We start from the raw sequence: 23,832 nt of genomic DNA, 5'->3' as shown, positions 1-23,832 counted from the left end.
CCACCGACCGCGGGGGACACAGTGCTGTCGCGACTACAAGTCCCGGCATGCCGTGGCGCCGGCCGCTGCCTCCCGGCGCCGCAGTTGTAGGCACCCACTGCCGCCCCATTGTACTCTAGCCAGAGGAAACCACACTTCGCTCCGCTCCCCTCCCCTCCCTCTTCCCCTCCCCGCCTTCCAAGTGGGCCCGTCCAGAGCTCCATTCGGCGCCCTTCGGAAGGTCCCATCCGTGGGAAACGGGAGGGGCGAGCAAAGCGGGGCGAAGCGAAGAGCACAACGAAGCTCTCCCTCGAGGCTGGGCTTGCCGGTGATTAGCGTGCGCAGCCACCAATAGGAACGAGGAGGCCGTGAGAGAAGCCAATGGGCACGAAGCAGAGGCGGGCCGGTTCCCGAGGGGGGGCGGGCGTAGGAAACGCCGGAGGAACGGGTGCCGCGCCTGCGCGGGGGGGAGGAGGTGGGGACTTCGTCGTGTCCCTGTGTCGGTGGCGGCGTCCAGGGAGGGTCGGGCGGAGGGAGGGGAGGATGGAGCGGGCAGTCGAGCGGCCGTGAGTGGGGTGGGGAACGGAGCGGAGCGGAGCTGAGCCGCGCCGCGCCAGCAGGCCGCGGGGCAGGCCCGGGGAGTGGGAGAGGCGAGGCGAGGCAGGGTAGGCAGCCGGGTGACGGGCTGGTGTGGCGGAGGGTGCTCGAGGCGGAGAGCGGGCGGGCGGCCGGGGCTGGGGCTCCCGCTCCGCAGGGCGGCCGGCGGGGCAGGATGAGCCAGGAGGAGATCCTGAGGAAATTCATTAAGCGAGTCCAGGCCATGAAGGACACAGACCACAATGGGGAGGACAACTTCGCCAGCGACTTCATGGTGAGGGGCGGCGGCGCGGCGGGGCGGGGGGGGGGGGGGGGGGGGGGGAGGCGGGCAGGGCTCCCGCTTCCCATTCGGGGGGGGGGGGGTGAGGTGCTGGGCTGCCCTCGCAGCCCCTTCCCCATCCCCTTCCCCATCCCCTTGCGAGCGAGAGGGCGTCGGGGGAAGCATCGCTTCCCTGGGAGTGACCTGCTATTGTGTAGCCACGAAGCTCGGCCGGCTCCCCCGTGCCCCCCGCCACTTCTTGAGCTCGGCGGGGGGGGTGGGGGGTGGGGAAGGAAGGGTGGCCGCCTTAATTTACCCTTCTTCCTGCCCCCACTCCCTATGGACGGTTTGTCACCGCAGCCCCCTGCCCCGGCCCTTCTATCCTCCCGAGGAGATGGTAGGTGATCGGCTGTTGCAAAATTAAACGGGAGCCTTCCCCCCAACCCCACCTCTTCCCCGAGCAGATAAAGGGGACAGAGGCGGCTCGGGGAGAGCTGTTAGCGCTTCCTCAGCCTTAAAGCCCCTTTTCTCGCGGGTTTGCCATGTATAATGTCATCTGGGGGGAATTGGGCGCTCCTTCCCCCCTTAATCTGCCCCTGTACCCGCCAGCTTGAGATTTCTCTTGTTTCCGAGGAGAGGTATTAAATATATTGAACAGTCCTTGGAGGAATATTCATCTTCTCTTCCCTAACATCTCCCTTCGCTCCCCATCCCCCATCGCAGCCCTGCCTGTATCCCTCGTCCTTTCTTCCTTCCAGATCAGTTCACCGTCAGCCTTTGGTGTGTGCTCGGGGGAAGAATTTATTGCAGAATTAGCTATTTTCCTGGTTTATTTTAGCTGTTTAATCGGGTTGTTAGTGTTTGAGGAGATTTATCTTTTGAATAGATGGTCTGAGCTGTGAACAATAATTTTGATTGGGCAGATGTCGCTGGCATTTCTCAATATTTTTTAAATACTTAATATCAAAAATGCAGTTTGACCCACAGAAGAGCTGAAGATAAGTGGGTTAGTGACTGCTGTATACGTGTATCTTTGTAGCTTGTTCTATTATTTGATGGTATTTGGGTTTAAAACCGCATCGTTAGCCCTTTAAGCTGTCAGTCTTTGCTGGTGGTCTGGAAACACATACAAAAAAATAATAATGTAAATGTCGCATCAGGGATTGTCTGAAATATGGGGAGGAGGCCGCGGATGTTGCGCAAGGCGGAGGGGCATTGGGAGTGCTGGCAGGTCCAGGGGTGGAAGAGGAAGTGGAGTGGACTTTGGGAAGTAAGGAGTTCATCCAGGGTGGGGTGGGAGCCCGTGGGAAATCGGCCACGCTCTTTGGGCAGGATTTTGCAAATACTGAAAGTATGCTGCTGAAACATCTGAGCGTGTGGGAAAGGAAGAGAGAAATATGTAAAATGAAGAACAGCGTTGGAGCGATGACACTTCTGAATCTGTTTTACTGGATAGAGCATCTTTGCATAAGAATTTAAAGGTTAAATACTTTGACAGAACCGATTCATTAAGTGATAGTTTTGGTAACATAATTGCTATTAAACACAAACTGACATCTTGTGCTGATGAGTCTGTTTTGTTCACGTAAACTACATGTACATTACAGAAAGGGTGGCCTAGACTAGTGGAAAATTCATGCCTTTTTTTAATAGCTTTTATGTTAAATGCTTTGTACTAGATCTCCTAATCCACTTCTACCGTTTCATATCTGATAAATAACCTAATGTTTTAGCTTTGTTATAGTCAAATGGTATACAATAGTTTTGTTATACTTTCTTCTAAGTAGTAGCACCTCTATATGGAAAAATAGCGTTTGTTTCAATTTCTGTATTTGACAGCGTGTTTTTTCTATAGCTTTCAATTGTATAGTCAGTAAGCTTTCCCATCGCTTTCACAAAGCAGCAAGGAAAGAGAATGCTTTTAAAAAAATGGGAAAATAGGATTGTAGGAACTAGTTGGCGAGGCATTTCAGGAGAAAGATGTATTACCTGAAACAGTGTTAAATGCTTTGGAAAGAATTGCATTCTAGATTTCTTTGTCCTCTTAATGCTTTCTATTTCAAACTTTCATATTTGATTTTTGCATAATAAATTATAGGAAAACCAGGAAACTACGATGCTGATCTTTGGCCTTAATATTCACGTTAGTCTCACCGCCATGTACTAAAGGAGATATAGATTAGTATGGTGGCAAGAATCATGATTACTGATCTGTTTATTTTTTTACTATGAACATGTTGGGGTATTTTGTTGGGGTTTTGGGTGTGTGTTTTGGTGTGGTTTTTCTTTTCTTAACAGAACCCTACTTAGATGCTCTTTAAAATGATTGGAAAGAGAGACGAAGGGGGTAAAAGCTTCAGTATTCTGTTCTCTTTAAGATGTAGTAAAGATTTTTTTGGGGGGGGGAGGAGGAAGTTGTATGTTCTTATTTAAGTGCAGGATGTACTGTTGCTGCTGAACAGTGGCAAATTTGTGGAATAGGAATTGCTGTTACTCATCGCTTCATTTCCAAGTCAAAATGGAATCTAAAAATAGGAATGGAATAGTGGGTGAATGCCATTGAAAACAATTATGTATTTTCACATCTTTATTTCCTTTGAATGTGTTGAGTAGTAGGCTTACAGAATTATATTTAGGCCTGAGTGAATGAATTAAAAGTACTTGATAGACAGGTGCCAGGGAGTGCTGGAAGAGAGGGCAGAGAAGCTAGAGTTAAGCGCAGGTAGACAGATTAGGCTGGCTGAATGTTATTGGAAGTCCATAGTGTGGATGACTAAGACTGCTATTTAATAATGCTATTGACATGCCTGAAAACATGTTCCACTTGGAAGGTGGAAAGTTGATTTTTTTTTTTTAATTCCCCCCCCCCCCAACAAAATAAATTGTACTATCTGGGCATTAATAATGAGTTTGTTACTGGAAATCAAATGTATTTAATTTTAATTAGTTTGCACTAGAAAGTAAGCAGGACTTATGGACACCAATAGGAGGTTTGTTACTGGAAATCAAATTTAACTTTAATTAGTTTGCACTAGAAAGTAAGCAGATCACTTCAGTACTATGGGTGTGCACAATTAGGTTTAAATTATGCAGATAGTTTGAAAAGAGTATAGGCTTGTGCGTGTGTTTTGCCAGTAACAATGTATCTTTGGATACAGGGGCAAAGTGGACTTTTTCTTAAAATAACATACGTTCAAATTTTACTAGTATGGTTACAATACCTCCAAGAGTATACTTTTTCCTTGATTTCTGCTGACATTGTTATTTGGGCAGAAGCAAGTAAGTATAGATGCTTTCTCTTGGTGTTTCATGTTGTATGAATACAACCAGCATGGTCTAGATTCTGATTTTCTGTAATGAACACTTGTCTTACATCAAACAAGGGTTGGAAGTCAAGGCTATATATGGAGGCAAAGAAAGCAGTTTTTCTAGATTTTAGAAAGACCTCAATAAGTAATTTTTTGCAGATTTTCATTTAATTTATTCACGACTAACACATTTTTGTTTTCTTATACAATAGTCTTGACAAAAGCGTTCTGATACTCTTTTCTATTGTCTGATGCAGGTTGCCGTTGTTATAGTAGAACTGAAATATGAATGGTGTAAAGCTTTACCTTGAAAATCAGCGTTGTTATGTTTGAAATGTTTTGTGGTTTATGACAATCTTGCTTAATATTTTGAGTTATATCTCTGGCTAATCTATTGTCGTGGAACACAAAGAATGCCAGTAAGTGGGGTTTGCAATAGGTACTGTGTGGGGGACCCTCAGCTGTTGTCTGGAGGTAGTGGTGTCAAAATGATCCTGTCTTAGATAATCAGTCTAAATAATATTGATTTTAACAACTTTGCAAGGAGTTACTAGGTACCTACATTTGGTCTCAGATCTTTTTATACCTTTCATTCAAGATGACACTGGTAACTAACTCAAACAACTGAATATTGTGTGTATGTGTTCTGTTTAATCCATCTAAGCTGAAACTCTTAAGTTTGGAGATAGTAAAGAACTCCATGTGCTGTTTTATAAAGTATGAAAGGGGGTTTGAATGTGTCACTGATTTGAAACAGGTTAAAAGGTAATTTCTATGCTTTTAACCTCTTGATGGTTTTATTTTCAAAACTTTTATTTTTTAAGTACTACCTCATTGTTTTGTGAAAATCCTATTTTAAAAAAGGGGAGGTGGAATGTGCTTGACTTGTAAGGATAGAAACTAAGCTGATCATAAGTAGTGCTAAGCCACATGTTATAAAACTTGCCTTCCCTTTTGTATTTTTTTTTCCAGGAAAATACATCTTTTCTAAAATGCTTAGGACTACTAAAGATGAATTAGCAATCTTGACTCTTCTCAATCACTGATCAAGACTATCGCAATACATAGTGAAAGTCCATGTACTAATGGCAATCGTGACATTGATTTTATTCTAATTCCTGTACATTGTGAAATAGCATTAAAGATATCACAAATACTATATTCAACCATAGCTGTAGCACTTGGGAAACACCCTTCTTAAAAGCATGTCTCTGTATTAATGTGCATTTGTGTAAACCTTTCTGATTCAAATACCATTAATGCACCTCTTGAGTATCTGTGAAGATATTTTTTTCAATTTATAAGGCACGGGATATAATCTGGAAACTTAGTGAAGAAAGATTTGAGTATTATATCTCTCTGCGTTTTGTTTTTTTTTGGGGTAGGTTTTAGAAAATATAATTTCCAAAAATGTCTATACAGGTGGCTTTTTAATATTTACTTAATGAATTTCATGCTTGTAGCACATAGTTTGAAACATGAACTCTCAACTTATGCTTTCTCGTGTATGTTATAAAATACATGCTGTCTTTTCAAGAGAAATAATTTCTATCTGTTAAGGTTAAACTAGGAAAAATCATTTTGGTAAAATGAACTAGATGGTAAACTGTTTATTGAAACTTCAAAAAGGATTTAATTAATTGGTGTAAATGTAGGTTTGCATTAAATTCTTCTAAACTGGTGGTTTTGAATGAACATCAACAGTTGTGAGCACTTCTCTTCCCTTATAGTGTGATAGAGTAATTGCCCTGGAGAAAATGACCCGTAAGTATGTTGTACAGCTGATCTGTTATAAGAAGGTCTGCTCTTAGAGATGTGTTAATAGGTCATAGACAACTGTCACTTTAGATATGCTTTGAGCCTTTTTATAATTTCAGGCTAAAAATGGGTCTGTTACTACTCATCTTCCAGATTGTGCTTGATTTGAGTATTAATGTATCTTTCAACTTTTACTTCCATTAACTGTATTACAGCTAAATGCTGTTAATGTGATTGGGACACGCACACACCAGCAGATTACTTCATTGTGAGCAGTGGTAGTCATCCAAGCCATTCATAAAGCTTCATTTACATAGACTACATCTGGTTGGAGTAGTATGACTGAACAGTAGTTTCAGTAACCCTGAACTTCAGAGGCTTCTGAAATTTTGTGAAATACTGTTCTTTAAACGTTATTAAAAAAAGAAATAATACAACTTTCTGCGAACAACCACACAGTTTAAATATTCAGCTTTTTTGTCCCCTTCTGAGGAAATGAGTGCTGTTCCTGTTGTTTCAAGGATGCCATTCTGAATTTTCATAGAGGCAGTTGAATACAACCACAAAGCTGCTATAGTGACCCTGGGGTATAAGAACTTGCAAACTCTGCCTGAAATTGCAGCAGTTCTTTCAGGCAAATGAAACTAAAGCAAGTTAGGCAATGCTCTGGGTTGTGTCAAATAGCTTGCGTGGTAATAAGTTTTGTTTGCTTAGTCTCTAAAGACAGCAGTGTGTAAATCTACTGTTCTTATGGAGTAAAGGGTTGTGTACTGATTTTGCTGAGTATTATAGAATTGTTCAGGAGGAGCGATCTTGATGTTGCGCCTCACTGTGTACTACATGCACTACAAATAATTTAAATAGCATGTCAAATACATACTTTGCTTTATTCTGATCTCCATCCTACAAAGCCTTTTGTTGTATATACATATATACAGATATAGATATATATAGATACCTAAATACCTGTATATACACATATGCGTATATACATATATAATACCTATGTCTCATATGACTATACTTCATTGACCCTAATCTGTAGTTCTGTAAATCTATATATATGCAAATACATATATATGTATATATCTGGATGTATATGTATACACTACCCTGCATATATATGCGACTGATTGTTATAGTACAAATTTCTTGTTTTGGAATGTACATAATTTTCCTTAAAACTGCAATAGGTTCAGGGTATTTTTCTGTGATGGTATTCTAGCTAAATAGAAGTTATCAGCTCTGCAAGCAGGGAGAGGTTAATTGGAATATCTGCTTATCTAATGTGTGTACATTTGTTAATAGTAAGTGCAACAAAAATCCAAGGCTTTTAAATTCGTCTTAAAGCCATTGATTTGTAATAAATGGAAATTTGTTTGATTTTCTTCACTGTTACTATTTAAGATGCGTGGATTTTGTGTTGGGTACTGCTACAGTTGTACTGTTATATGCTTAGTACATAGGACATTTTGGCATAGAGAAAATAGTAATGCACTTGATAGCGTTGGAAAAGGTGAAACTATAGTAGTACCTTGAGTACACGTTTGTAGAGCTGAAATCAGAAGCTAGATGATATTTTATTTTCCTTGGCTTTATAAAAAGGCCTTCATTTAGGGAGAGGCATCAGTGTTATAGCTCAGATAATGGAACTGAGTAAAGCATAAGTTGATTGGCTAGAGCAGAAGCTCTTTGTGCCGTTAGGAAGTGTGGTGTTTGCATCCTGGTATTTGCATCCTGGTGTTTTCCTCGGGCTGTTGAACTCCACAATTGCCTCAGTTATGCCAGTGCAGGCTCGGATAACTCAGCTGTGTATATTTGCCCTAAATGAAGCATGGATATGCATTTCTATTTCTGTTAACTAGCATGTGAATGTTGCAAAGAGATTAAGCTCTTTGTTTTCCTGCTTCATCTGAAAAAAAAAAACCAACAAAAAAACCCCAAACCCAACCAAAAAACCAACTTGCCAATATAAACTCAAATAATTAATTATTTGAACAGTTGGAATGTGTTTATGGAAGGAAAGCAATCTAGTATGGCTGCGAAGTTTTTGATCCAGAACCATGAGCCCCAGGGAGTGGCTGTGTTGTTAGCGTACTGTCTTGAGTCCCTCTGCTTCCTCAAGAAACAAAATTGTGTTCAGACTCAATACCACTGAGACAGTACGAGTACAAAGCTAGTAGCTTTACTAGGGAAGCTCAGAGCGCAACAGCAAGGCAAGGAAAGAGTTGTAAGAGGAGAAGAGTGCAGTGGAGTCCATCTGACTTTAGGACCATCATTCTGTATTGGGAACCATTGTTTGAAAGTATCTTTGAATTCTGATGTCAGGATGTTTAAGTCACTGCAAGGTTTGCATAGGAAAGTTACAGCATGTATCTCTGAGGGCCTTGTTCTAGCTACCCTTTTGCCATCAGCTTTAGAATGAAAAAAAAAATCTTGCACAGCTCAAAAGATGAAGTAGAGAAATAAGTTTCCCGAAAGGTACCAGATAAATAGAGGTATAAATGGATGACCTAGTTTGGTTGACCTAATTTTTCCTCCTATCTATTCTCCTACAAACTGATACTTTAATTTTCTTTAAAAGGTGATTTTATTGGTGGTAATCAATTTGTGGGAAGACTTCAGGGCAATAGTGTTCTAATGGAAGTGTCTTTTGAAAGAAAAGCCTAGAAGAATTGAATTATCAGCTGTAAAAAAAGTAGCAAACTGATGTAGCCCATTACTTCAATGGGGGAAAATATGTAGCTATTATAAGAGGACTGAAGCTGTGAATGATGTTGCCTCCTGGGCTAGATGTGTCATTAGGAACAAAAGCAAACAAAGATACAAGTTTCATTCATTCAGATTTCTAGAAGTATCAGTAATTTTGAAGGAAATCCTACCATGATGCTTCTGACAGTTATTTTTTTTAATTTATTTTACTTCTGAACTCTCTTAGTCCAGCAAAAAGAATTGTATTGCCTAGTGTTATGGATGTGCTGAGGGCAACTACACCAGTAAACTGAGAGTTATAAGTGCTGTGCAGATTGGTTGGCTTGTTCAATTTTTAATTAGCTATGATTTGCAAAGATTGTAACACAGTTGTTAAGCATATCCATATAATTTAGGTTCCTTTCTCTTTGGAGGAAGGGCTATACTCATATATATATGTTGGAGAGCAGAACTTGATTCTTAAACGTTATTGAAATATTAGTTTTAAGTGCATGATCTTAGCTATGAGTTTTGGTGTCTAAAGTCATGGGTTGGAAAGCATCAGTCTCTAAGGGGAAGTTAACTTAGTTAAAACCATATTGCTTTAAAGAACATATGCACTACTTTAATCTCTTTAATTTAGTTATAATACTGAACTTGTCAATTTTAAACAAACTTTTTTACATTAACTTCCTTTTTATGCAGTCTTGTAAATTGTAGCTGGTTTTGTTTGTTTTTTGAAGGTCAGAGTACAGTGGTGTCCTCTTGAACAATTTTGCATCTTGCTGTGTTTGTCTGTCTTGCTGTCTTGTCATTCCTACTGCCTCATGTGGATGACATCTGTGTTTTGTTTTTCATCTAAAAACACACAGATGTTTTGTACTCTTTGTGGTCACAGGAAGAACAGCGTCTACATGGATCAGTGAGATTGAGAGCAGTTCTTTAGTTCTGGAGAGGTAGATGAACATCTTTCAGCTGGGCTAGAGTGGGAACAAGGGGCCAAGACTTTCTTCTGGACGGCTAATAAAGCACAATCAGTGGGAGGCTGCAAAGGACGTGGTACATGACTGGCATTGTCTCATCTTCCTGCTTTCATTAAGGCCAGACAGTTAGCACCTCTGCTATCATTGCTATCTTTCATATCTGCTGTAGGGTCAATACCATGCATGAGAAATCCATTTCTTGTGCTGAGCTGCATGTCTGCAGCTGTTTAGACAAGGTTCTAATGCAGGTGTTGGCCGGACTTCAGCAGCCAGTAGGCATGATTCCCAGCTACTCGCCACATTTGAGAGTTTCAGGGGTCTGTTGGTCCAGAATTGCCATATTGTTTTCCATAGTTTATTATTATTTTTAATAGATGTTGTCTTTCTTTTATGTTAGTGTGGCTTTAATTCTCTGATAATTCTTGGAGGACAGCTATCTTTGAATAACTGGGTTCTTAATTTAAAGGATGCTTTATGGATTTCCTGTCTTTAAGTGTTCAAGGGACTTGCCAGTGTAAATTATGCATCATGTTGAAATGACTGATTGCTGTGGGAACTGCACAGCTCTTAGGAAGTCTGAGTGGTGTTCCGCTCTGTCCTAAATGTTTCATTTCTTATTTGACTTTATTTGACTCTCTAATGCATAACCCTGTGGTGGAACAGCATCTTTTTTTCCTCAAGGCACTCAGTGTTCTGGTAGCATATATGGTGCTTGAGTATAGCTTCCTACTTAGATTTTCTTACTGGATTAGTATTTGCAGTCCAGTATTTGCACTGTCTTACTGCACAAAACTCTAATATAAAAAGCAGAACAAACAAAGAAAAATCAGTGATACAAATAGTGCACTGCACTTACACTGTGGACAGATTTGGTTTGTAAGTTGAAGACTACCTGCTTTGTGAGTGAGTAAAATTGATCATGTGGATGCCTTGGTGGTAAATCTACTATGTCCTGAATTTTTGCAGTGCATAGCTTCTTTTTTTTTTTTTTTTTTTTACTGCTTTCCCACAGGTAGAAAATAAGTCTTAATTCTTCCTTTATTTTCTATTTGAATCTTTGCCTTCTTGCATAGGAAGCAGGATTACAACTGGAAGCTATGCTTTCATTATTAGTTACTCCCTCATGTATATTCTGATAATTTTAGCAAATAAGTAATTGTTAATTGAAATGAATACAGTTGTCCAGTAGGAGTACTCAAGGGAATCATTTAGCTTGAAATAAAGCTGGAAAATGAAACACTATTCTGGAAGGAAGGGCATATGTAGGTTAGTTTAACTGCTTCAAAAACCTGAGAATTCCTGCAGAATTGAATTAATTATAAATTGCCTATTGGGCAGCACCCCTGTTGCACAAACTGTTAAAGGAAGGAAATAATCTCTTAGATATTGTGAGTCTCCCCAGATAGCTCTAAGTATTTGACAGTTTCTTCTAAGATTTCCATTTTTAGTAGTATAGGTGGTTAAACAAAGCTGCGTTGATTTTTATTATGACCAAACTAAAATGTAAACCTAATTTTAACTCATGTCCTGTGAGGTTGCATAAACATTACCATGTATAAACATTAATGGACATTTAGGGAATTATATGTAAATGTTAATGGAGAAAAATTACTGATTTTAGGCAGGTGGAAGGATCTTGGAAAGTACTTCAGGCACTCGCTGGAATTTATTTTAGTAAAGAAATGTGTTTGTATAGATACTTTATTTTTCTGTTATTTCTACTTCATGAAGAGTAGGCCCAGAAGGGAGAAATGTAACTTACGTTGTTTCCTTTAACAGCTTATTACTATAAAACTGGAACACAGGAGCTTTGCACTTAAAGCTTTGAACGTAAGTCTGTTTTTCAAACCGAATGTTCTGAAGTAAGTTGTCATTAAGCTGGATATTTAGCCGTATAGTCACTCACAAATCAGTCACAAGCTTTTATATTTTCCTTACAAACAGAACTTTTCTGAAGGCTGTTCCATAGAACTTCCGTGGAAATTGCCCTTATATTCTGTAGTAACATTGCTCTGTTGCTTCTTCAGCTGGTGCCAGATATTCTCTTAATATTTTGAATAAGATGCTGAAATTTGAGCTTTCATTTATTTTCTCTGGTTTGTTTTTTTATTACAGTGAAAATACAGCCTGCAAGTTGTTTAGGATGTCAATTTCCTATTTTTCTTGTTCTGAAAAGAAAACGTAGATGTTTGAAAACATGAAACTGTGGCAGAGAAGCCTAGTTGTATTTCTTACAAATTACAGAAATCCATAGCCTGTTAATAAACAATTTAAATTGAGTGACCAATAACACTGGAAAAAAATGTGTGTATCCTAAAGTCAGCAAGCTGTTGCCGTAAATCCATGTATAAACTGTGATTTCGTAAAGGGAAATAATATTTACTGCTAAAATGCTAGCTAATCCCATAACTAATTCTGATATGGAATAGCCAGAATGAGAGTTTACATTTGGTAATTTATATGTTATTATACACTAGCATTTTTGGTGCAAAGCTATAGCAACGTATCTTTCTGGCAATGCATTTTAAAAAGCGTTCACACTGTTTAAATTGGTGATTGTGTGAAAATGAACCCAGCATCCTGTTTGTACAGTCTTATAGCATACATAATAGGCTTCCCTTCCTGTATTCATAGAAAAAATATTCCATGTCTGGTAAAGTGAGGCAATATACTTTCTTCATTGGATGATCATGTGCATATAAAAACCTCAGTGATGATATTTTTAGCTCCTATGGATGAAGATAACTTCCAGACATAATAAGTGTACATGAGGCCAGGATGTGTTTAGAAGTGAGAAAAGTAGCAATGAAATGAAAAGGGAATTTGGTGCAGGGATATAATTTAGTGAACCAGTTTATTTCCAGAGAGGCAGTACCTTTGAACTAAACATGACCACAATTTTAATCAGGTAAAGGATCTTGTACAGTGTATCAGGGAGTCGCTGGAATTGGCTTTAGTAAAAATGAGTTCCTTCAAATCTTGCATTTAAGTGTCAAGTCTTTTAGATTTTATGGGGTTATTGTGTTACTTACCACTTTAAAACCTCCACAACTTGATCCTGAAGTCTGGAGTTACCCGAATCACGTACTGATGGTGTAGATATTCAGGTGTTGTTCTTTGCAAACTATTCCAAGACAAGTGATAATAATGGAGCAGACAATATTTACTTATAAGATTCGTATGAGGTTTTTTTCCTTTCCCCATTAAAAGATTCTTGCTAGTGTGGTATTGGAATTTAGCATTGACTGGCAACAACTGAGAACATCAAATCTTCTCTTTGTAGGAATGTAGCTTACCAATTTTATATGCTTGAACTGAAGATTTTCATTGGATAGAGATCACAACTTTTTCTCCTTCCTGTGGTAGGTCAGCTTAATGAGTATCTGATCATCATATTGTGTGGAGAGTTAAGTATATAAAAGCTTTTGACTTAAAAACTGGGCTTGAGAAAACCTCCAGAAGAAAGTTGGGGAACTTTGCATATGCAAGGTATATTGTGGATTTTAAGGGTATCTCAAATGACACGGAGGAAGAATTTTTGTAGAGGAAAAGATAGAAGAAATGCTTGTTCCTGTGGGCTTCCTTTTGCATTCGTACTGCTGTCTTCTGATTTGTCTTTAGCTTGTTGGATCTAACTTCTGGACACTGTATAAACTAGATACCCTTTAGGAATTCTGCACTGATGTCAGCTAGTAGTTGAATCATCCTGCAAAGCGTGTAGTTTTCCACTGGGCATAGTACCTCTGTCATATGTTAGGAAAATTGTGACATGTCTGAAAGTTGGACTTTTTTGATTCTCTTTGGAAATGGTCTTTGTAAGAATCATCATACAGACTGTTCCTTATGAATTTTCATGTTATAGTTTGTTCATTTCACCAGGATTAATATTCCAGGGTTTGTACTGAAACAGGTAATACTGCTTATGGATCCCTCTCCTCAACAGAGGAACTGTAGCATTGAACTATTGTCTAAGCTTGGTTATTACAGAGACTCTTGGAAACCAAAGCCTAATTTGAGTGTCTTGAAATAAAGGTCCTGACAGCTACAAGGGATGCAGTCAATATTCGGAGAGAATAGCAGTGCAGCTTGCATTGAGGTCATGATGCAATCTTCTAGTAAGTAGTGTGTACTTGAGCGTTCTCACATAACGTACTGTTCACCATAATGCATCTATAAGAAGCACTTGCATCCTGATAAGACATTGTGATACTTCACTGCTCCTGTGAATTAATTCAGTTTGGCTGTAGAGTATGTATTTCTGTATTTTGCATTTTAAAGCCAGGACTTAGCAATCCTGTATGTCTCATCCTATTACTTGTTATGCAGTTACTGTCTCTTTAGAACAAATGTGTATTCCTGTCTGGGCTTATTAGCATTAATAGCTGTTCTGGTTACCCACTGGAATACTGATGCACAATGCTAGCAACTGGAAATGAGAAGAAGGTAGCCTTTAAGGGAAGGCACAATGCAAGGATTAAAGAGGGCATCGCTTTAGAAAAATTCTACTGTTCCTTAAAGTCAAACTGCAGCAGACATCGGGGTTGAAGTTAAACTTAACTGACGTGTTGCAAATAAATTGAGAACTTTTAAAGCTATTGATTTTGTTTGGAATGCTGCCACTTCCATCAAGGGAAAATAAGATTGAGAAACTTGTTTTGTGGCCTGCTTATAGTGTGCTTAAATAGTTCTCCTTTTAGTAAGCGTGGGGAGTTCTCATATGTGGAAAGGGTCATTGTTTTTCCCTGATACAAACACACACAATATTTAGCCTATTTGCTAGCTAGAAATACTGCAATAGGCAGTCTTCCACATCTGTAGGAACTTAGAAGTTTTGGTTTTTTTCTGACTAAAGGCATATCTGTTTCCACACGAAAAGCAAGTCACGTTTTCATGGATGTAAGCAGCAGTGCAACCTGCTCCTTTTAAGTTATTCAGTGCTATGTAGCGTCGCTTTCCCAGTTATTTTTTCCCTTGTATAAAAAAGAAACCCACGCTTTGGTTCTTTTTGTATTTCCTATCTTACTTTGTAAAATTTTAGATTCCATTCTTTTTTCTCTAGCCTTTCCCAAGAGTGGCTTCAATAGATCTGAGGAAGTAACTTTGGTAATGCAACTTTCCTCATTTGCTGTATTTCAGCTACTCATTTTGTCATTCTGAAGAGCTGTGACTAGTGGTTTCACAAACTTACATTTCCATTATCTGGAATCGTAATTAAATGTTGATTTTCCAATTTTAGATCTGTAAGTTCAATACTTGGTAGAATGCTATGAAGTGTAAATTTTCTTGAGGGATTTAAAAAACATCTTGATGGAGAAGGAAGCCATGAAGAGTAAAAGTTAGGAGGAAGCTATTCAAAGACAGGAGTTTCTTGGTGGAGATTACATTGAGTTTTAGTGAGCTAAACCAGGAAGTCATTTGTAGCTTACTTGCGTGCAGGTTAGCAGCCTGCTGCTCTCTCTGAGTAATGTATATTGAGCAATACACTGGGTTGAAAGAGACAGTAAAAAATGTGGAAGAAGTTCTGCTTGTGCCAGAAACTGTCACCAGTATTTTACAGTCAAGCAAGGCCTGACTCCCGTCTCTGCAGGCAGTGGGCTTTGTGATGCTAATCTACCCGCTGCCTCTCTTCCCATGTGTCTGTCCACAGTCCCAGTGTCTCACCCAGTCACCTTGTTAATTCTGTGGCTTTGCTGAAATGGTTTCCGGTTTTCCAGAATTAGAGTGTGAATTTGACCACAACTGTAGTATTTTCTCAGATTTTTTTGTAAAGTATCTGTGAACAGAGAAAAGAGGAATACTTCATTTAGTGTTGAGCAACTTTCCTGTTCCTGGATGGGCAAGTGTGGTGTGCAGCCGGTGTCAGTAGCAGGTTGCTATAAAGACAGTGGTTGCTCTGATGTGGGGAAGGAATGGCAATATAGGAGATTAGTCGTTTACAGAATAAAATGAAAAGAAACAGAATTGGAATAAAAGGAATAAGAGGTGGAAAACTGTTAGACTTGGTGCAACAGTTAAGTGATTGATATGTAAAATTTCAATAAATAAATAGCTGTTGTAATTAATGTTAACTGTTGCCTCAGTACAGTAAAAACAGTCCAGCTAATGTTTGTCGGTAGGAGTAGGTCTGAAACTCTGTCCTGGTGATAGTTCATTTTACCAGAAGTTGAACAGTCTTGCACTGATGAAGAAGCGTGGCTCATACCAAGCTTAAAAAGTCGTGAAACTATAGAAGTAGGAAATCCCTCTGTCCATATCTTATAATCACGCAGATCATCAAAAACTGTCCTTTCCTGTATTTCTTTTGTTAGCTTCTGTAGCACATGGTGTAAAGAAGCGAGTAACAGTTTATGCACTTACTGTTCAGCTGGAGGGAAACTTTAAAAATCTGAAGTATGCCATAGAGTTGTATCCAAAGTGGTCACTTGCATTTCCCTAAAAGATGGAAAGGCCTAGAATCTACTTTTGCTGTTTATCTAATTTTTGCTGATTTCTTAAAATAGGAGACTTGTGATTTCCATCAATCCTACTAATCCATTAGTATTTGTAATTTACAGGGGTTTGATGGTATCTAAATAGTTACGTACATAATTAATAATTATTAAATTAGAATTAAAACCACTAAGGAAGTACTGCTTTACAAAGGCTACTTGTATGCTGAGGTGATGGGCTTGTTAGTTGAACGCAATAAATTAGCTGAATATTAGTGATTCTAGTTGTGGTGTTTGGGACAAAGGAGTAATATGAATGAGACTGTCTTATGCTGCCTCGAAAGGGTCTCAAAATGCTCTAAACATTTTTAGTTCTTTTTTTTAAGTGGTGTTAAAATTAGAATCTGCTACTCATGGTGCAATAGGTGTATTCATAACTGGGGAAAAAGGTGAGTAGATGAGTCTACAGACCAGTTATGTCGGTGCTGAGTACACCTGTATTTCACCAACCAATAGTGTCAGCATGGTGGATGAAGATACAATGTGAATAAGACTTATAGGAAATGTTGCCAGCATTAGAATTTAGCCAAGATGCTCCCCTTATTGCCTTTTTTCCTGTTAAAGGACCACTTTTTCATTAAAATTATCCAAAAAATTACCTTAAAGAGATGGACCAGCAAGCACAGTATTCCAGTAGTGCATATATGCACATGGGAAGAAAAACCTGGAATTATTGCTGTATTGAGGGCAGTCTCCTTGAGATTTCTTAAGAGCAAAGGGGCAAAACTGTCTGAGACTTGCTCAAGCAAGTAGGAGCTGGGCAGAAGACAGATGGTCCCTTAAAATAACTTGGTTATAAAACAATGAACACTTAAAATGATCATAATTGCAATTTGGGACAAAGCAATAACATGAATGAGAGTTTTGGGGTTTTTTTTATGCTGCCTGGAAAGGATAAAAAACAATCTGCTGTTTATGGTGCAATAGGTATAATCTTAACTGGGGAGGAAGATGAGGAGATAAATTTTAGGATTATATGATACTATATGGTTTCTTCAGAATATAAAAAATGAATGTGTCAAATGTACACCTAGTCTAATACTTTATTCTGACTGGCGGATACTGAGAGAAAGATTGTGAGAAATGAAACAAAGCCATCCTCCCAGTTTCTTTCAATGGCAGATTCTGAGTAGAAGCTCCCAGACTGTGATACACGGTAGCAGCAGGTTGATGATCACAGGACACCAGGACCCGTCACTGTGGTATTGGCAGCCAGGATAGCAGCAGGTACTGCTACCTGGCGTGTTTAAACAGGCCCTGTGCTGCTTGTGTTTTACTTTTTTAGCTCTGTATAATTTCCTTTCATTCAACTTCCTCATTTTCTTTTTTTTTTTTTTTTAAGTTCCTATTTCTAAAGGAAAAAGTTGTGGTGTGGGTTTTTTTTTTTTTTTTTGTTAGCTTTTTCCTGTCTGGCAAGGATACCAGATACAAGTATGCAGTAACTATAAGTGGTTCTTCTAGGGCTGTGTCTTTAGCCAGGTCCTGTGCTTGCTCGAATCTGCTTCAAGGTGCTTTTTCTTACTGGGGGATCGAGTCAGAGAGTTCTCTGGCAAATTGATTTGATATCTTTAAAAAGAAAGAAATCTGTACTTTGTACCACATCCAAAATTCTTGATCTCTTATTTTTCAGCTTCATAACCTTCCTAATCTCCTCCACAAGAGCCAACAAGTTTCTTGTGTGTGCTACCACTACTGTGATTGCTTCTTTGATAGCATAGGCCTTATACAATCCTGGATGCATTAAAATATGTTATAGAAACTTAACTTGATTTTTCTCACCTTCTTTTTGTCTGTGCATTTTTGGAATGCATGATGCAGCTGCCCCTCTGGCCTTCTCTTGTTTCCCAGTATGCGGTCCTGCTGTCAAGTTTAAGATTTCTTTTATATCAGTATTCTCCTTTTATACTCAAATTTAGACACCCCTGAGGTGGTCAGGCAGTTGGACTAGATGATCGTTGTCGATTCCTTCCAACCAAAATACTCTAGTCTAAATTTATAGTTTATCTTAATATCTAGATTTCATGCAGGTGAATAGAAACACTTACTTGTTTCTTCCTGCAACAAGCACTTAATGTGTCTGAACTTTGACTTCTGCTCTGTCCTTTATTTAGGGTGTGGAGCTTTCATGCCTGTCACAGAGGGTTCCGCACTGTGCTAATTTATTCTATTGCTTCTGAGTCTAAGACTCTTTAGACCTGATTGAATTTTGGTAGAGCCCACTCTTGTGCCTGGTATTTTTTTTCTCCAAAAGTGTTGTTTTGTGGTTTGGGCTATTTTAGGAAATAGGAAACAAAAATATCTTTATCTTGCAGCCTTTTTATCACTCATTTTTAGCGTGCCTTAGTATCGGTTGACCTGCTGTACTTTTAATCAGAAATGTTGCATTAAACAGCTCTTGGCATTTAGCCTGTTGCCTTACTGGCTAAACTTTGTGTTGAGGACTATATATATGTTCTGTGCCTGGTATCCACAAATGTTATTGTTGCTGGCTGCTTCTCTTGTGGCCCAGCTGATGGCCAGGGATGCTTATAAGAATTTCCTCCTTTTACAGTTGACCTGATAACCAAGGACTATCAGCTGCTGTCTTCTCGTTGTGAGCCGAGGAGGTTTTCCTCTGCCCAAGAGGACACTGACATCTAGTGGATGGGTCCCACAGAGACAGGGCAAACAAACTGCTGCTTTAAGGCCATCTTTATTCTGGACTCTTACCTAGTTTCGCTTTCAGTTAGATCCTCAGGGTTGTTTGGAAGAAGAAGTAGGAGGAGAAGCCTTGCCAGTTTTGTGTGACTTCTGGGGTTTAAGGATTAAGGGTTGTGCAGTCAAACTGGTTGGGTTTTGTTGGTGGTGGTTTTGGATTTTTTTCCTCAGTCAAGTCACCTGCATGTGAGCCTCAGATGTTTGCAATGAAATGAGTTAAGATACTGCATGCCCCAGTTTGTCCTCCCAGCCTGTGAAGAAGATAAGTTACTATTGTAGCACAGCAAAAAAAGGCAGAAGTTTCAGCTTCTTACCTCTGAGAACGATAGTGCCTCTAAATTGCCATTGGTTCTGGGCCTACCCTTTCAATGCAACTGGAAGCCTAATAATGTATAGTAGTGTTGCTTTGCAGCTTGTCTCAGACATGCTAGTTTAACTGGGAACTGAATAGCAAGAAATTTTGACAAAAACAAATTTTCCAGGAATGTTCCTTGGCACAGAACAGTACTTAGAAATCAAAATTTCTGAAAATGTTCATCAAAACATTAGTATTGCTTTAAAGACGAAATTAGACATTTCGGTTGAATTTAAAAAATCCAGATTTCTTTATCAAATAAAATAAGCAATATATAAACCTTGATAGTTTAATAGTTAAACATGGCATCTTCTGCTATTGGAGACAGCTTATGTGGACTGAGTAAATCATTGTGCCTGTGAGAAGTTAACACCGTTGCTGCGGATTATTGTTTGGTCTCTGAGGGTTTAAGTCATTCTGCACTAGTGTCCATTTAACAATAATGTACTGGTTTTGGATTTGTTGACCATTTAATAACTTTCTAAATAAGGTTAAAACAAGAGAGAGTTTCAAGGCACTTAAATTATGGCTTGAAATTAAAAGAAGCTTTTCAGGCCCCCTTAGATCAAAGTCAGAGAAAGTGTAGACTGACAGTACTTAAAATGAGGGTGTTAGACTTAAATGTTTGTTAATGGCCTTTAAAAAGGAAAATATTGCTTCCTTGTCCAGAGAAAACACTGAATTTTTCACTGACAGATGCTAAGATTATTTACTGTTTGCTGGCATTCTTTGATTGCAGTGAAAATTTCCTCAAGTAGAATCAGACTATCACAACCAAAAACATTAAAAAAAATAAATTAATGTTTTATATGAAGTACCAGAAAATAAAATGTAAAGGCTACTAACACTTTTTTGTGCTAAAGGGCACTTATGCAGTGCAAGCCATAGATAAAGTAGAATATGAATCTTTCTGTCCAAAGAGGAAAATCTCAGTAATTTCAGGTTGAAGCAGTATTTTTAATATCAGACCATGAAGAACATACAATGTATGTAAGAACATACAATCCATCAAAAAAGAAAATCACAGCCTCAACTGACCCATTATTTTAATTAAGAAGAAAGAAGAGTAGCTTTTATTCTCTATTGGCTGTTGAGAATTTATATTGTCTTATCTCTAGAAATATGCCAGCATGCTGGACTTACTATTGAATACAGCCTGTTTATCAGTAAATATTCTGTTTCTTTATTTCCCTGATGACTACTGTAAACACTTATGAGTTGTCACTTAGTTTATTTGTGATAATTTGCATGTGTGTATCCTTCATTGTCAGCTTCTAGTATACAACTGTATTTGGCATTTTTTAAGTTTAGTCTTGATTCTTTTACCCTGAAAGTCTGTCTGCTTGCCTTACATAGTATTCCCATCTTCCCGTCTTACTGATTGTTTTCTAGCTTTGTCACCAAGTATCTGTTAATGTGCCCTGCTTTTCATGAGAAGTCATGAAGGAAAATGCCTGACTAGCCTGCAAAGTTTTTTGAGAAACTCCGCTGGTAAAATTCTTCCAGACAGATGATGTATTTTTCTTTTTAAAAACAGTCTAAAGAGACTTTCGTCTTGCCTGAATTCTTGTAAAAAATCACATACTCTTCTTCTGAATTGGCACCGTATCAAATACTTATTTGAAGCTCAGATTAGAACAGCTTCCTTTCCCAGGAAAGGACATGGAGTCTCATTACTTTGTCACTTATTCCACATAGATGAGAATTATAGATAAGAATGTTGAGGCTGGATCTGAAGGTATTCCTGCATGTTTCTGAAATACCTGGATGTAAATCTGTCATCCAAAACCCGTTGTGTTGAATAAAGTTGTTTGTATTTCAGATAGAAAAAAGTTAATGGGGTTTCTCTATTGTTTACCAAACAAACTTCTATATTCTGGATTGTAAATATTCAGCTTTTTAAAGTGATGACAGTTGAGGGTTATTTTAAATTTATCAGCAGTTTGATTGACAAGGCACTTGCCTGAACCAGACCCATTTTACCAGTTGACTCTAGTACCTTTTTATTTGTTGAAATTTGGCACTGTAGAAGGACTGTATTTCTCAAATTAGCTGTGTAACAAACAGCCTGCAGGGTACAAACATCAATGACAGGCTACTTCAGAAACCTTTATGTGATTGAGTGTATACTTCATATAAGGTAAACATTTCTCTGCTCTTCAAAACAGAGGAATTTCAGAAGTAATTACGTTATAATAAAGGCATCCTACAAACTGTTTGGAAATTAATTTAAAGTTTGACTTGCAGCTTTGGTGTTAAGGCAATAAAATGTATATAAAAGCTTTATTTTAGAAGTATCAGGGATTTAGGTTCTCAACGCTGGTTTTAGAAGAGTGCATAGACAATACATTTGTTACTTGACCCTTTAGTTTGATGCAAGCTGTTATGAGTCTTCAGAATGTTCATGATTTAAAAGGTTAAACTTCAAACTGTTTGATGAAAACAGTATTTTAATTTACTTTTTTTGTAACTTCACTGTAGTAATCTTGTCTCTGGGTGTTCTAATGAAATCATGATACAGGGCTGTAGAAGAGACGACTTCTTTTGCTAGTCACTTTTGGGTTTGCATGGCCTGAGAATACCTGGGATTAAAGTTACTGTGGAACTTTAAGTGCTAGTGGAATGTCAAACAATATATTTGGGGAAAATCACAGATTTTTTCTTTTTTTTTGAAGGAGCTCATTGAACAAAATATGAGGAAAGTAAGAAACGTTTTCTGTATGAGTGGCAGTACTATAAGGTCATAGGAAATGCTGCATTTATGCCTATAACTTTTATAGAAGAGAATTGCATATGATATAGTCTGTGTGTACAAGGTGTAAGGACTTTTTTTTTTAATGCAGGAGAAATAAACTAAATGGTAGAGTTTTCAGGCATTTAGCAGTGTTACTTCCAACTCTTGAATGTTCAGCTATTAAAAAAAAACTTTAATGGAGAGAAATAATCTAAAATCATGCTTGTGAATAACTTACTGTCTAGATTTGTTTCTGTACTGGCCATTGCTGCTTTGTTTGAGTAGTTGCTTTATAGGTCTTTCTGCTGAAATTATGAGTTTTTTGTTGGCCATTGCATTCCCTGTTCTGTCTCTTTTTTTTAAAATGGGAATGGGCATAATCTGGTTGAAAGGTGTGTGTGCTTTTGAACTGACAGGGACACATTTTTTAGGCAAAGATTGACAGATACTACAAATATAAACAATTATGACACAAAATTCCTTTGCCTATCCATAAATACTGTGCTGGTTATTACCTAGGTTTATTGCAGTTGAAATCTTAGTACAAGTTTGTATCTTTAATGAGGCTACTTCTTTCTGGCTATTAAAATGCTATTGAACTCTGTCATAAATGGCCTCTTTATAACTAGCACATTCCTTGGCTTCCAGACACAGCCTCAAAGAAGGGGTGAGAATAGTTGTAAGCATGTTCTCCACAGTTAGGAGAAATGTATTTTCTATTTGATACCTTCTCTTTCCCTTTACATTCCCTTTATATTCGTTACTGCATGGAAGTACTGATTCTGTGCTTGTTGAAAGTTTTCTTTTTTTGTGTTTATGTCTGAAAAGGTTTTAGATTGGGGTTTTTTTTGAAGGAGGAATAATCGTTGAAACCTTGTGGGTGTTCTACTTGTTGATTATGAACTAACATAACTGTATTAGCAGTATTCTAATCTTGCCTGCTGAATACTGGGGGTTCTAAACTACTGAAAGTCTCTACAGATGCTCTATTTCTATACAAGGTTCAAGCCTGCTTCCAGGGGAAAAAAGTTAGACTTCTGGTGAAAGATCAAACTGACATATTTTTATCAGAATTGCTTGTATGTCCAACATCAGCGTATTTTAACACTGAACTCATGTCATCACATAGCAGTTTAACTGTGATAAAGGATGTCACATAACTGAAAGGAACAGTGCTTTTGAGTTCTAGAGATGTTTCAGTAAGGTAATTTGGACACAAACCCAGATCTCAGTTGCCGTGTTTCTTGACTGTACAGCTATGCTTTTTACCCAGAGCGTTTTTTAGACTCCAGCTTTTCAGCTTAAAGTCATTCTTGGTGAAAGTCTTACAGGGCAGAATCTCTGTTTCAGATAAATTGCTGAGACACAGCTGTTAAAAAGCCCTGCTTCTTTTTTGGAAGGCAGGACATAGCAGCTGTAGCACACCTTTTTTGCGGGGGGGGGGGGGGGGGGGGGGGGAGTGGTGGTGGTGTGTGTGTGCTCAGAATTATTAAAAGACTTTAAGACTGTTCTCTTGTGCCTTTACTTATGGGAGCTTTGGTATTGGGGATAAACAGGTAGGAAATTCAAGTTTATTTCTGTTGGAGTGAAAGCTCAGTGTTTCCTGTTCCGGTTGTGGTGGGTTTTTTTTCCACCTAGTATGGACTGGACCGAAAACAAACACTGACCTCAAGGAAGTCTGTTCCAAGGCATGGGAAAAGAGAGGAGTTTTGCATCTTGTGAAGGAAGAGGGAGAAGAACTTGGTTTGGGTGTTTTCTTTTTTTTAGTGCTGAGCAGAAACAGAAGCAAAATATATTCTCCATGGAACTTAATGCCTCATTCCACATACTATGATGTCACGAGCAAAGGAATGGTAAAGAATGTTGGGAGAAGAAAGTTTTGATGGTAATAGATTATGAAGTTTCTCAGGGAGAATTGACGTGGTTAAGCAAACTAAATATTCTTCAAAGACAGAGGTTTTAGGTGATATCTATTTAGATCCT

General features: G+C 38.5%; 1 protein-coding gene across 1 annotated transcript in view; it reads left to right on the top strand.

Moving 5' to 3' along the window:
* The first annotated feature begins 517 nt into the window (after positions 1–517).
* Positions 518–23,832, top strand: part of PTPN12 (protein tyrosine phosphatase non-receptor type 12) — an 81,627-nt gene continuing 58,312 nt past the window's right edge. The window contains exon 1 of the mRNA XM_082492009.1: positions 518–850. Coding sequence (XP_082348135.1) covers positions 752–850 — 99 coding nt within the window. The 5' untranslated portion in view covers positions 518–751. The remainder of the gene's footprint in view (positions 851–23,832) is intronic.

Source organism: Vanellus vanellus, assembly GCF_965231255.1.
Source record: "Vanellus vanellus genome assembly, chromosome: 1".
Taxonomy (NCBI): Eukaryota; Metazoa; Chordata; class Aves; order Charadriiformes; family Charadriidae; genus Vanellus; species Vanellus vanellus.
The sequence above is the reverse complement of the archived record's forward strand: the minus strand, read 5'-3'. Positions and strand labels throughout refer to the sequence as shown.